Source organism: Brassica oleracea, chromosome C7 (genome assembly GCF_000695525.1).
Source record: "Brassica oleracea var. oleracea cultivar TO1000 chromosome C7, BOL, whole genome shotgun sequence".
In the NCBI taxonomy this organism is placed as follows: Eukaryota; Viridiplantae; Streptophyta; class Magnoliopsida; order Brassicales; family Brassicaceae; genus Brassica; species Brassica oleracea.
This window is the reverse complement of record NC_027754.1, coordinates 37611195-37624601: the sequence shown is the minus strand read 5'-3', so window position 1 is coordinate 37624601 and position 13407 is coordinate 37611195. Positions and strand designations below refer to the sequence as shown.

Below are 13407 nucleotides of genomic sequence, written 5' to 3'. Positions count from 1 at the left end.
CGACGTAACTCAGGTAGCCGAAGAAGACGAGGACATACGAGGGAGAGAGAGACGGAGGAGGCAAATAAAAGAAAAGGAAAACGAAAGGTGCCCGACGGTCGCTTTGAACGGCACGCGGCGACCGCCGGAAAACGGTGAGAAACGGCGGAAACCCTAGTTTGGGGAAGAGAGAGGCGAGATAATTTTTTTTTAATAGAGAGAGAAAACCCTATAATCCAGATGTGCTGCTTTTCCAAGTCTTCCATAGCATAGCATCGTAAAATTGAGGAATGTTGTTATGCATAACATATAGTTCTATATATTAGTTTAGTTTGCATGGTTAACCATGTGGGGACTAATACTTCATGTAGCTAACAATCATTTTTCCTTTTATCTAAGCTAATATGTTCGACCAAAGAAGCAAAGGAAGATGGTATCATCGAAATTTTCCGGTGTATTGTACAAAAAAAGAAAATTATTTGAAACAATTTTCTTTATTGTCACCAATGTCGAAGGTGGTACACGAAATATTGCTTTGGAAAACATATACCAAGTGAAAACATAATCTTGACGAGAAGTGAAAACATTAGACATATCTTGAAAATAGAAAACAAAGATGAGAACGTATATGCTCTTTCCAAACATGACACCAACTTACACGAGTCTGCTCCACGACCAGTGGTTTCGGATTCTGTCTTTTCTATATTTTTCTTGGTGGTGGTGGAGGTGGTGATCTCTTGTAATACTGAGCACCAAGTGAACGGTGAGAAGAAGGAAGATAATCTTGACGAGAATCCATAGGTGGATGTTTGAAATGAGAGTATGTTGTAGGTGTGTTGTTGTCAAGAAGTTTCCGGTTGGTTTGAGCCTGCACGATCGTGAGTATAGCTAGAAGAATACAACATTTCAAGAGATGGTTCCAAGAAGCCATTGTTTTTTTTTTTTTTTTGTTTTCTGGTGATGGATGGAGTTTTCTTTGCTCACCACAGGTCTATGTAAAGTACTCATAGAGATTAGAGGCTTCCCACTAACTACTACTAGATTGTTTTTTCTATAAGATTCTTTGTTCAATAATTAATCATCAACCTGTTGGTTAATCCTTTGTTTAATGATCATCAGCTTAGGATATTGGTTATAGCCGCACGGATTGTTGGATAGTTAGGGGTGATTAATTACTTTTCCGGTTTTCCCAAATACAGAACCGGGGTTTTAATAAACCGAACAGACAGGATTGTACCGGGGAGGGTATATTTATACATTCCGGTTTTATCTATTACCCAACACAAAGTGGTCATGTCTTCTTCTTCCTTCATCTCCTCCTGCTCTTCGATTTTGCGTGTAAATCTCTCTACTCTTCGATCTGACATCGTTCGATTTAGATGTGATTGGTCTTATGGGTGTAGTACACTTTCATTTCGTATTTTACGAGACTAAAAAACGACTTTTTTTTTTGTTATATTTCAGATTGGTGATGCGAGAAGTGGGAACTCACGAGCTTCAAGCTTCACATTCCAACCTCAGGTCTGTCCTTGTGGTTGATTTTTTGTCATAAATAATGAAAAAAATCGATTGATTTTTGTATATTGTTGCAGGTTTCTTGCGGGATTCAAAGGGATGATAATGGACGCCGTATCTGGCGGAGGAGAACACTCGTAAGCAAGAAACTCTCTTCTTACTGTCTGAAACTAACTTTAAAGTTTTCTTTATTTTCATGAGCAAAAGCGGAATCAAAAATCTTATGACCGTTTCTCTTTCACCACTTTGAGACTTTGCTGAAAAATCTACACTTTTAGGAACACACAAGGAAGCATTGTTCTTGTCCTCTTCTTGTATTAGCTTTAGAGGGTTTATCCTGTTCTAAGAGTTTTCTAAGTTGCTCATAGCAGAAACTAGCTTGCAGTAATGTGTTCTGATACTGTCTATGAAGTAAAAAGAAACTAGTCTTTATGCTTATTAGAGTTAGTCTTCTTCACCTATTAATGGCCATATCTAATCTATCATTATCATCAGGAACTTGGATTGCATATTTCATAACAAAAAAAAACTAATCATGTTCTGTAGTTTGATCTTGTGTCATGTTGGTGAAAGTGTCATTCTTTGCTCTAAGCCTTGTCGAACAAGTGTATGTCTTTATCTTGTTTTGTCTTTGCAGACAAAGAAGGACGATATGCTGCGTTACAAACTGCAGAGAGTTCCGTTTGTGGAAGAGCAAGTGAGGAAGATACAGGAAGTTGGGAAGGTAATGACCATGGACATCGAGCGTTTGCTTTTGAGCGAAGACAACCGCTTTGAGTTCGTCAACAGCGTGGCAGCTGAGGCAACGGAGTACGTTGAGAAAAACAGGGACGAATACGGAGGCACCAAGAAAGCCATCTTTCACGTTCTGAGCAACCGTGTCAACGATCTCGGGTTTGATCGCCCCGAAGCTTATGCCGAGTCAGATCCTTACAAACCTGGTCCTGGCTACTTGAAGGAGTATTACACTTGAAGAGATACTACTACTGTAACAAGAGTTCAAATGTTTTCAAACAGCTTTTCTTTGTTCTTGTACTATTACTATTACCAAATCATATGTCAATGCATTCACAACTTTGTTCTTGTAATTTTGGTAGAACAATATTATAAGCTTATCACAGTTTTAAAATAGTGCAAGTTGTTGATAAGTCATGCATACTTGTTTAGTATTCTTGTATAACCAAACTGATGAAATCTAGTCATACATTTTGGAAATTGAAATTCAAGATTTCACCAGTCTCTTCTGTACCAAAAAAACAAAATCGTAATGGAGAGAAAACCATAGTATTTACATGAAGAAAAACAGGCCTCAGTTACAGTTCCCTATATATTGTTACTTACAAAAAGGCAAAAATCTGAGTTCCCCCCTTTTATATGCCTCTGAACTCTGAAGGCTTCAAGCTCCGACCTGGTGAGACCCAGCTACAAACCACCGGGTCAAAAAACGGGCCAACGAGTTAGGCCCAGCCCATATAACACTCCTAAACATCCCCACGTGATTGCGGAGTATGTATATAAACGGCGACGTTTGAAAAGGAACGAACCGTAGCCGTTGGATTTTCAAACAGGAACCGGTAAACCGTAGTTATGAAACAATCTGATCCGTCCATCCCACCCGCCGGTGACGATAACCAACCCCCAGAGATGAGACGACTCCGCCGTTCTCCTGCACGACGACCGGAGGAATCTATAATGCGATCTTCTGATCGCCCTCACCGGAGAAAACGAGCTCGCTAGCTTCTCCTCCGGCCAAGTCGCAGCTCCCTTTGGAGAATCGAGAACGTACTCTCTCCCCAACGAGAACAGCGACGGAGATAGCTCCGATCCGCCGGAGATCCCGGGGGAGGAGAAACCGCACCACGGGATCGCGACCGAGACGTCAGCGGAGAATTTCTCGAAGGATCGGATCTTAATACGTTTCGTGTGGGAGAAGAAACCAGGAGACGGCGGCTCGGGATCGTGCGGGACGCAGTTCCAGACGTAGACGGAGGAGTCGTCACACGCGGAGATGATATGCTTCCCGTCTCCGGTAAAAGACGCCGAGATCTGATTTCCCGCGTTTCGTGATCCTACAAGAAGATAAAAAATACATTTCAAAATTTTGCATAAGTTGCATTTCGAACCCGTGACCTCCAAGTAAAGTTATCAGCATATTACCTTTGTATTTGTGGACAACGTTGCGACCGCTAATGATCCTGACTTGCGAATCTGCGGATGCTACCATGACTCTGCTTGGATCAGTGGAATCAAACTGCAATAAGAAACTGCCAGATAAGCAATCATGTGATACAAACTTGTCTCTGTAACGATTTGAGAACAGTATACGAACCTGAAAGCTGATTATTCGTTTATTTGATGATTTCTTTTTGTTGTGCAGACATATATGACCATCGAGTTGAAGGCAGTGGCCTGAACCATACACAAGAGAGCAAGTGTTATACTTCAGATCCTCTAGGGAAAATGTTTTGTAGAAGCATTCATTACCTGTTACATTGTAGAAGCGACACTCGCTCGTCAAAGTTCCAATAATTACTCCCTGGAATAGTTAAAAAGTAAAGAGAATCTGAGCCAGTGTCAAAACAGAACAAAAAAAGGATTTTTGGTTTTGAGACTGACCTGACCGTCTGGGCGGTAACAAACTGCGGTTACAATGCTCCTAGCATCGACCCAATCTACAACTTGGTAGCGAGAAGCTGACCAGATACGAACTTTCCCATCTATGGAACCGGTGATGAAGTGATCATCATCAACCGGGTTGAACTGAACAGATGTAACTGCAAACCAAAAAAAAAGAAGGTATTATGGTCATGTGATCAACTAGACAAACAAGTGAGGTTGTACTAGAGGGAGAAGAGCATTACCATAGTTACTGTGCGAGTAGATTCCAAGACAATCCTCGCGACCAATCTGCCAAAGCCGAACACTACTGTCTGCTGAAGCTGACAAGAGACGCTGCCACCAATATCAGAGAATGAGCAACTCGGTCTAGTTTTTTTTCTGTTCAAGATTACACATACATGGACTGAATCTACGTTCTTGCGTGTTTTTATAGGTCTCAAAACATAAGCTAGTTCTTTAAGACGAGGAGGTCAACCTAGAGTTTGGTTTTAAAGCAGTAAGTTCAAGAATGCAAACTCACATTGTTCTTGGACCACGATACATCAAGGATATCACCACTGTGCCCGAGAAACTCATGCGCTGGCTTATCAACAACACGAAAAATCTTCGGAGGGATAATAACACAAGCCGACTCCGTCGTCTTCCTCGGACTCATCAACGAGCCGCCATTAACACTGTCTTTTTCCACAGCCACAGGTCTCAACTCAGATAAATTACTCACTTCGAAGTATATACAAGAGGGATCCATCTTGGGAACGTCGTGTTCTTCGCATCTCTCGTCTTCAACAACGCTCCAAACACGCAAAACCTTATCTTCACCTGCACTTGCTAAGTACCTCCCGTCAGGACTGAACTTCATAGCGAGAATGGCTCCTTCGTGAGCTTGTATCTCCTGACCCTTGAATAGAGCAGAAAGCTCCTTGGCTTCTTTCTTGTACTCCTTCACTTTAACTCTCTCGATCCTACCACTCCCTGAAACCTCAGCTTCACTAGAATGATGATGATCCTCTCCTTTCTCCTTGCTACGCGCTTTATGCAGCCGGCTCAGCCATTTCTCCTTAACCCTCTTCATGATTCCTCCTACATCTCGCTGTTCTGAAGCTGAGATCATCACGTTTAGCGACTTGGGCTCAATCTCTCCACCGTTTACATTTGCAGGTGATTCAGAACAAAGACTAGAGCTAATATCATCATCCTCGTTACACAAACTCTCCTTCACAATCCTATCTACATTATCACTCGGACTAAAGACAGAGGAATCACAACGGCAAGAGCTAAACTCGTCTTCGGATCTCAAACTCCTCAAAACAGTTGTTGCTTCGTTGACAGAGGCTGAGAAACGATCCACATTGTCTGATTCCTCCACGTTAACTCCCATCCAGTGCAAGAACTTCTCTCGACGCTCCTCGGCGTTTCCTGGACTTTTGATCCAGACGTCGTAGGCGGAGATGGACGGTGGAGATGCGTCGAAGGCGATTGCGGTGGAGCAGGACGCGATGTCTTCGTGTGCGTCGAAGAATCGAGATTCTTCGTCTTCGATTAGTGATTCCATGACTCCTCTGGTTTGGATTGTTCTTAAAGCTGCCTGCAGAGGAACAAAACTTTTATAAGAAGAAGAAGAGAAAATAGTAAAATAATCAAAACAAGATGAAATTTAAAAACGAAAATTAAATACAAAAATACCTAGAATCAATCGAACAGCATAGATCCCGATCAAAATGTAAAGAATCGAGGATTAAGAAAAGAAAAATCTGGATCGAAAACCGAGTTTTAATTCAAAGCCATGAAAGCATAAAAACCTAAGCTTTAATAATAATAATAATAAAAAAAATTGAAAAATCAAATCAAAGAACGAAAGGACAAAGACATGCAGGTTCCGTTTTGTGTTAGTTTCTTACATGTAGGGATTTGTTTTTTGTTTTTTGTTTTTTTTTTAATGCCGTTGCTTTTATCTGATGCTGGGAAGCTCACGAAACGAAGACAGCGAAGAACAAGAAGAAGATGAGCGAGCACATGAGACAATCTACAAGTTCTTTTCACACTCTCTTTTCGAATAAACAAAACAAGTTTTTTTATTTTTTTATATTGGTTTTTTTTTTTTGTCTGACAAAGAGATAAAAGGAGAAGAAGAAGAAGCGTAGATTGAAGGAAAGGGAAGATCTGTGGCACAGACAGAGGGAAGAAGAAGGAGGAAATTAATATAAGTTTGGAAGATTGTCCGAATCTGTTTTTCGGGACGACATTTAATTTATTTTTAATATGTGCGGTCGTATTGTTATTAATATTATCGCTTTTTTTTTCTTCTAGTTTTATCCTCCCTACCGTCATTTTAATTATTTTCTTATATCATTATCTACTCTTAAGTCTTACCTCTCTTTTTTCAGACAGACAAACAAAATACAAGCATTGTTTTTTCTTTTGTCAACTCCGATACATATTTGACCAAAATAAGGAATGATATAATACCCTGCTATAATAAGGTATAGGTAATCTAGTCTAACCAGAAACAAAAAAAAATTATGTATTCCTTACCATCTATACATAATACATATCTAATACTCAAACATAATGTGTATTCAATACTATAATGAAATTTGGTGAAAAAGTTACTATAATGAATTTAATTACTTCTTATCTTAGAATGATCATCCAACAATATTAACCCATCAATCAATTGAAAGTTACTCACTAATTATGAAATTCAATTTTTTGTAGACACATGTTTCTTTTTCTTGACTATTGCAAATTTTTCATGGTAAGTGTAGATTCTGGATATATATGTTTGAATTTTGGATTTTGGATTTTTTTTTTTTTGCCATCATTTGAATTTTGGATTAAAGACAAGTAAGTGGTTAACTAAAATCGCTCAAAACCACTACACTAGCTGGGGAAAAATAACCATAAGATATTAGACGACTATTAAATATCATGATATCCCTTATATATTAATTGAGAAACATTACAATATTGTTTTGTAGCCCCATATCACAATGAGAATGAAATTCAGAATTTTTAAAGAAATAAGTTGGTCCATCTTAACTTATATTATACTAACTATTAATTTGATAAATAGTGTACAAAAGAATATTTTCACACTTTCTTTAAATAAAAACTACGGAATTTCCTAATATGGTTAACGTATATATGACAATTAATGATTACGAATAATAAATATTTGATAATAATTTTTGTATCTTTAATTTTTGTATCTTAGAATTTTATATTATTAAAAAATATTAAACAACCACATTAACCATATAATAAAAAAAATTCTTATATGTTATATTTTGAATTTTTAAAATGACTATAAATTACTAAAAACGTTAAATGTCTTACACTAAAATTTTGTGATCAGTGGTTTAACTTTTTTTTGTAAGAACAAGATACAAATGATAATAAATCGTATGAATATGAAGTCCCATTTACTAGACATTCATATTATATATTAATATAGTTTAATTTTAAAATTAAACTATATAACATAGAAAAATACTTAAATATGATAATTTCCAAATTTGTATTGAAAAAATATTGAAACCTTAATATTTAAATTTTGAATTTTGCATTCAAAAAATCGCACATTAGAAATTTTGTGTTTATCACATGAGTATGAATTCTCAATAATAAATATTTATATTAAAATATACTATATATCTATGTCCATGTCATTAATTTAGTTATTTACTAAAAAAATATCGTAAATAAACAAGATGTATTGTTTTGATTTATGTGTTTAGTCTAATTTAATTATATACATAATGTAAACGAATACAAGTAAATAATAATATATAAAAATAATAATAGATAATATTTTTATATATAACATTCAATTGTGCGGATCTTAAGCTAGTCTTATTTATTTGCGAACTTATTTAAATCATGGTTACAAAACTGTATAATCCATTAAATCATATATATTTTTGCGTGTAACGAACGCGGCTTCGCTCAGCATTTGTGTCGATATAGCACTACACTTCCACATCAACACTTTCATTGAACCCTTTCCGCATCTTACTATGTCTCTATCTTGACCTGTTATTTTCATCAATGGTGTTGCCAGCAGATTTTAGAATTATAACAACTATATGCCAGAATTTATTATTATTTTCGAATGTATCCCTTTTTGTTATTGATTATTCTTATAACTACGAGAGTATCTTGACAACTTACAAGATGCGATTTACAGTACGATCGAAGGCTTTATACGAAATGTAAACATGGTGGGGTTTGGTGCGTTATGCTTGCATATACAATTTTTTATAGTGCGTTTTTTCCAAGCTTATATAGTTTATCAAGAAAACATTAGGGATAACCGAGAATCTGAACAAGCTATGCCAAAACTAAGAATATTAAACGATGCAGATATGTTACTCATCATTAATAAATATAAATAGTCCATGCTAAAGAATGAATCCCTCAAGTGCGGACCTTTATATTTGACTATCCGAAAACAATTTAAACGATAAGAATTTTCAAATTTATACGAAGTCAAAACTTTGGCCTAGGGCGATCCTAGTTACCATAGTAACAATAACAACGTTGCTCCTATAAAGAGCTAGCTAGCGTTGGTTTATTAAGCAACATAACCCATATACGTTAACTACTCCCTAATCGAGAGTGTTATGTCTATATAGTTTATGGTTATAAAATATAAACAGTTTTAGTTTACAAAAAAAAAATAAACAGTTTGATTAGGAAAATAAAAGGTTAGGAGCATGTGCATATTGAAGAAAGGTTGATGCATAAGATTACTTTACCTTTGATTGCTTGACATACGATAAGGAGAATAAGAAATGAGAGTTTGGAACCACGAGTTCGGTGGACACGTTATGTGGTGAAGCCATGTCAATTATATACTTCAAAATCAAATGTTCGTTATGTTTGCATTGCTACGTTATATATATATATATATATATATATATATATATATACATTTCAAATGATTCTAGCACCCTATATAAATTCCAATTGTTAATTTTCAATTCAAACATCAAACACAAATAGGAAAAAAGATCTTGCATTTGTGTTTGTATTTTGCGTAAATGTTAGTATGTTATGGGATCGCTGAAAATATTTTAAACTTTTTTTTTGTAACAAAAAATATTTTAAACTTCGAAAATAAATTTCTAATAATCTTACATATATATAACGTAAATGCAAAGTTAGTGTGAAACAATCTAGGTTCTACTATTGCTGCCGATTCTAAACTCAATGGAAATTGCCACTTGAAGTCTTGAACTGATAACTTATGTGTGTGCGTGTGCGTCGTTATTTTACAGATTAGGTAAAAGACACCTTTGAACATTAAGAGCGAAACAAAACCGACGTGTGCTCATAGAATTAGTTCATTTTTACTATATTAGTAAAACTAGTTTTTGTTTCCTTTGAGCCCGACACAACCGCTCCAGGATTTTTTCCTTTTCTAAAAAAACAACCTGTAGTTTTGTTTATTCGAGTAATTGAGGTATAACAAAAGGGACAAAATGATTTTGACTAGTAATTATAGGCTCCTATGTTACAAATGCTTGGATATGGCGTTAAATAAAAATACATTGATTAGTTAGGTAGATGGCAGTTTTTGGAGTTTAAAAACGACACACAGTTAAAATTGTAAATAACTAAGTGCCGATGATTTTAAACGTTTTAAACAAATCGTGTGATATGATATATTAAGAAGTACCTGTTATCTATTGGCTATTGCCATACATCAAACAAACGAATTTTAAATTTTTACGTTTTTTTTTGCTAAAAGTATATAGTTTACGTGTTACATAAGATTTTAAGAAAAAATGTTTTAATAATAGACATGCATATTGGACCATAATAATGTTACGATACTTTTTGAAAAGTGGTAGCACAATGGAAAATCATCTGGCTAACTCAAGTTTTTGTTTCTAGTCTTTAAAGTCAAAAACACTGTCAATTGTGTCTAAGTATTAGTGAAAATCATGTTCTATTATTCCAACTTTCCTAATTCTTTGGCCGAAACCCATTAAGCAATGTATATACATTTCAAACACAGTCATAATTTGTTTCTGAAACATGATTACATATCCAACGTTGGTGATTTGATTCAGAGATCAATTCGTAGCAGTATGTTTGATCAAACGGATTACAAATTAATCTAAAGTAAAGAGAATAGTAAACGTCGGTAATCAAATGGGACCTACTCCCAACCGTGGACACATTATAGTCATCATTTAACCCTAATCAACGAGACTTGCACACCTACTCAACAAAGGAGGGGTAAATCAACATAAAAGTTCAAAAATAATAAAAGTGAAATTATTTAGTTATATGTGTGAACTGTTTTACAATAATCACTAAAATATATTGTCAATTACTTATCAGCTTAGTAATTAGTCTATGTATCATCCATCGATCGATCAACTAGACAACTAACAAGTATTGAAAATATAAACATTATTCATGTATTTTTTCTGAGTCTATTGACTTGTAAGTTTGACGTTTACTTTGTCCAGTACGTAGGATCGCTAAAACGTAGAAAGCAAAAGCAGTGTCGTGTTTAGCAATGAGAGCTTTTTCTTTTCTAAAGAAAGAAAAATGATCATGATCCCAATTAGAAACACTAAACGTAGGGACAAGAGGGGAGACACTGATTAGCGATTCTAACCCTAATTAGAAGACAGCCTGACGACATTAATTATTTAATAATCAAAGTTGCACGGATAGCCATTGTTTTCAAATGTGACAATGATTCTTGTCTTTCTAAAAGAAGGGAACAAGAGAAAGTAATGATGTCGGTAATAGTTGGTTTGTTCTGATAACCTAAGTCTTAACTACTAAATTCCCTCTATTTGTTTTACTTTACAACTTGAAACCAACAAACGTTGGCATTTTGTCTTCACTTATGTGGTTGAACAGTTGACTTGAAATGAAGAACAAAAATTTCAACTTTCATTAATTATTATTTTGGATGTAATTGTTAGGAGATGTCATCTTTTATTTATTACTGTTATATTTAATTTAATTAAATTTCACTTCAGAAAGAAAGCAAATGTAAAGGAAACACTAAATGGATTATGATTTAATTAGGATCCAAGGTTAAGATATAGGTTTGTAAGATTTTTTTGGGAATAAAATGTTAAAAATTATTATCGATTTTTAATTTTTGACTAATTATAGGAAATAATTTGTAGTGGACTAATCAAATAAAAAACGAGATAACACCAAAATATAAAAGAAGAAATATTAAAAAGTTAAAACATTAAAATGTAAAGGAATTCCTACAACCCTGAAAATCAAACCTTAAACTTCTGACGACGTTCATGAGTATGAATCCTACTCATCCAACAAAACTGTAAGGCATAAAATCATCAAGACCGACGACAATCAACAACACAAAATTAGTGAAGACCGATTACAACATCTTCAGCACGAATTCAACGACAACTGACTATACACTCTAAGGGGCGAATGCAAAAAATATGGGTGGCCAAAAAAACGAACCAAAACCGATTCAAACCGAACCAAAGTCTATTTCAAACCATTTGGTTGAAGATTTTTCCAACCCGAATTGTTCGGTTTAAACCGAACCGAACCGAGAAATCGATGTGTTTTGTAATTATTTAAATTAAAATTTTAATTAAATTAAATTTCACTTCAGAAAGAAAGCAAATGGAAACACTAAATGGATTATGATTTAATTAGGATCCAAGGTTAAGATATAGGTTTGTAAGATTTTTTTGGGAATAAAATGTTAAAAATTATTATCGATTTTTAATTTTTGACTAATTATAAGAAATAATTTGTAGTGGACTAATCAGATAAAAAATGAGATAACACCAAAATACAAAAGAAGAAATACTAAAAAGTTAAAACATTAAAATGTAAAGGAATTCCTGCAACCCTGAAAATCAAACCTTAAACTTCTGACGACGTTCATGAGTATGAATCCTACTCATCCAACAAAACTGTAAGGCATAAAATCATCAAGACCGACGACAATCAACAACACAAAATTAGTGAAGACCGATTACAACATCTTCAGCACGAATTCAACGACAACTGACTATACACTCTAAGGGGCGAATGCAAAAAATAGGGGTGGCCAAAAAAACGAACCGAAACCGATTCAAACCGAACCAAAGTCTATTTCAAACCATTTGATTGAATATTTTTCCAACCTGAATGGTTCGGTTTAGACCGAACCGAACCGAGAAACCGATGTGTTTTGTAATTATTTAAATTAAAAATATCAGTAATACCAATATATTAAAATTCTAATACTATACCACATATTTTCTAGTTTTCATTCACTAACATATATTCTTCTAACCTAATATGTAATCATCAAAATATTTGATTAAAAAAAATATAAAATTTTGTATTTTATATTTTTGTATATGTAAACGTGGATGTTAAATCTAAATCTAAAACCTAAAGCAAATTTTATTAAAAACAAAAGTTTTTCTCCACAGCGTCACATGGAAGATGATTCATTACATGCTTTTTAATAATGATATAAGAGACATTACTAATGATGTTTGTTTTTTTATTTTAGTTAACTTTCATTCGTTTTAATTCTTATATACTTTTTTGACTTTTTAAAAAATTTTGTTTCAGTTTTATATCGAATTTAGTTAACATAATTTATGTTTTAAAACATATTTTTTCTTAAAAATTTTAAACTAAGAAGAACCTAATTAAACTGATCCAAAAAACAAACCGAACCGAATATAAACCGAACCGAACACAAACCGAACCGAACCAAACCAAACTAACTACAGTTTATTTTTAGTTGGAAAAATACTAGAACCGAACTAACCAAACCGAATCGAACCCGAACTGAACCGAGAAAATAACCGAAATGTCCACCCCTAGCAAAAAAAGACCAACGCCACTTGTAATATATTATTGTAAATAAATAAATATCAGTTTAGATTTATTGTCAATAAATAAATATCATTTTATCATATTTATTAATAATCTACACCAAATTATGGTAAAACCTTAGTCAGAAAAAATAGAAATTCAGTATGAAGTCTTTGAATAAAACTAAAGAAGACATGTTTAATTTATAAAAAGTTACATAATATATTTGCAGGTAAGTTTGAATATTCTTATCTTCAGAAGTGTAACCATACATAATAGAATGTAATTAAACATTTTGTTATAATTAACATGCTTCCCCCGACCAAAATAAAGGGCAAGAGAGTGAAAAGAAAAAGAGAGAACAAAGAAGAAATAAAAGCCACAAAAGATTGATGAAAGACAGATATTTCTGCTCTGATCATCGAAGATAAGACTGAAAGTAGCCAAAAGAAACTGAAA

General features: G+C 34.3%; 3 protein-coding genes across 4 annotated transcripts; 1 reads left to right on the top strand and 2 right to left on the bottom strand.

The window, feature by feature from the left end:
* Positions 1-510: 510 nt before the first annotated feature.
* On the bottom strand, positions 511-925 carry LOC106305516. Its single transcript, XM_013741883.1, has one exon. It carries the CDS (start codon positions 908-910, stop codon positions 680-682), a length of 231 nt encoding a protein of 76 aa, XP_013597337.1. The 5' UTR covers positions 911-925; the 3' UTR covers positions 511-679.
* A 310-nt stretch (positions 926-1235) lies between these two features.
* Positions 1236-2636, top strand: LOC106306522 (protein PLASTID TRANSCRIPTIONALLY ACTIVE 7). The gene is made up of 4 exons (XM_013743172.1): positions 1236-1317; positions 1444-1500; positions 1572-1631; positions 2132-2636. Exons 1-4 carry the CDS (start codon positions 1273-1275, stop codon positions 2465-2467), a joined length of 498 nt encoding a protein of 165 aa, XP_013598626.1. The 5' UTR covers positions 1236-1272; the 3' UTR covers positions 2468-2636.
* Positions 2637-2680: 44 nt separating this feature from the next.
* On the bottom strand, positions 2681-6335 carry LOC106306521 (uncharacterized WD repeat-containing protein C3H5.08c). Of its 2 annotated transcripts, none has more exons than XM_013743170.1 (8): positions 6012-6335; positions 4634-5698; positions 4356-4446; positions 4111-4268; positions 3979-4030; positions 3824-3903; positions 3652-3745; positions 2681-3563 (listed from the first exon to the last, which is right to left on the bottom strand). In XM_013743170.1, the coding sequence occupies exons 2-8, from the start codon at positions 5663-5665 to the stop codon at positions 3055-3057; spliced, it is 2016 nt and encodes a 671-aa protein (XP_013598624.1). In that variant the 5' UTR covers positions 5666-5698; positions 6012-6335; the 3' UTR covers positions 2681-3054. The 2 variants fall into 2 exon arrangements, with proteins under 2 accessions (XP_013598624.1, XP_013598625.1); XM_013743171.1 differs by lacking the exon at positions 6012-6335 and adding an exon at positions 5797-5889.
* Positions 6336-13407: the final 7072 nt, after the last annotated feature.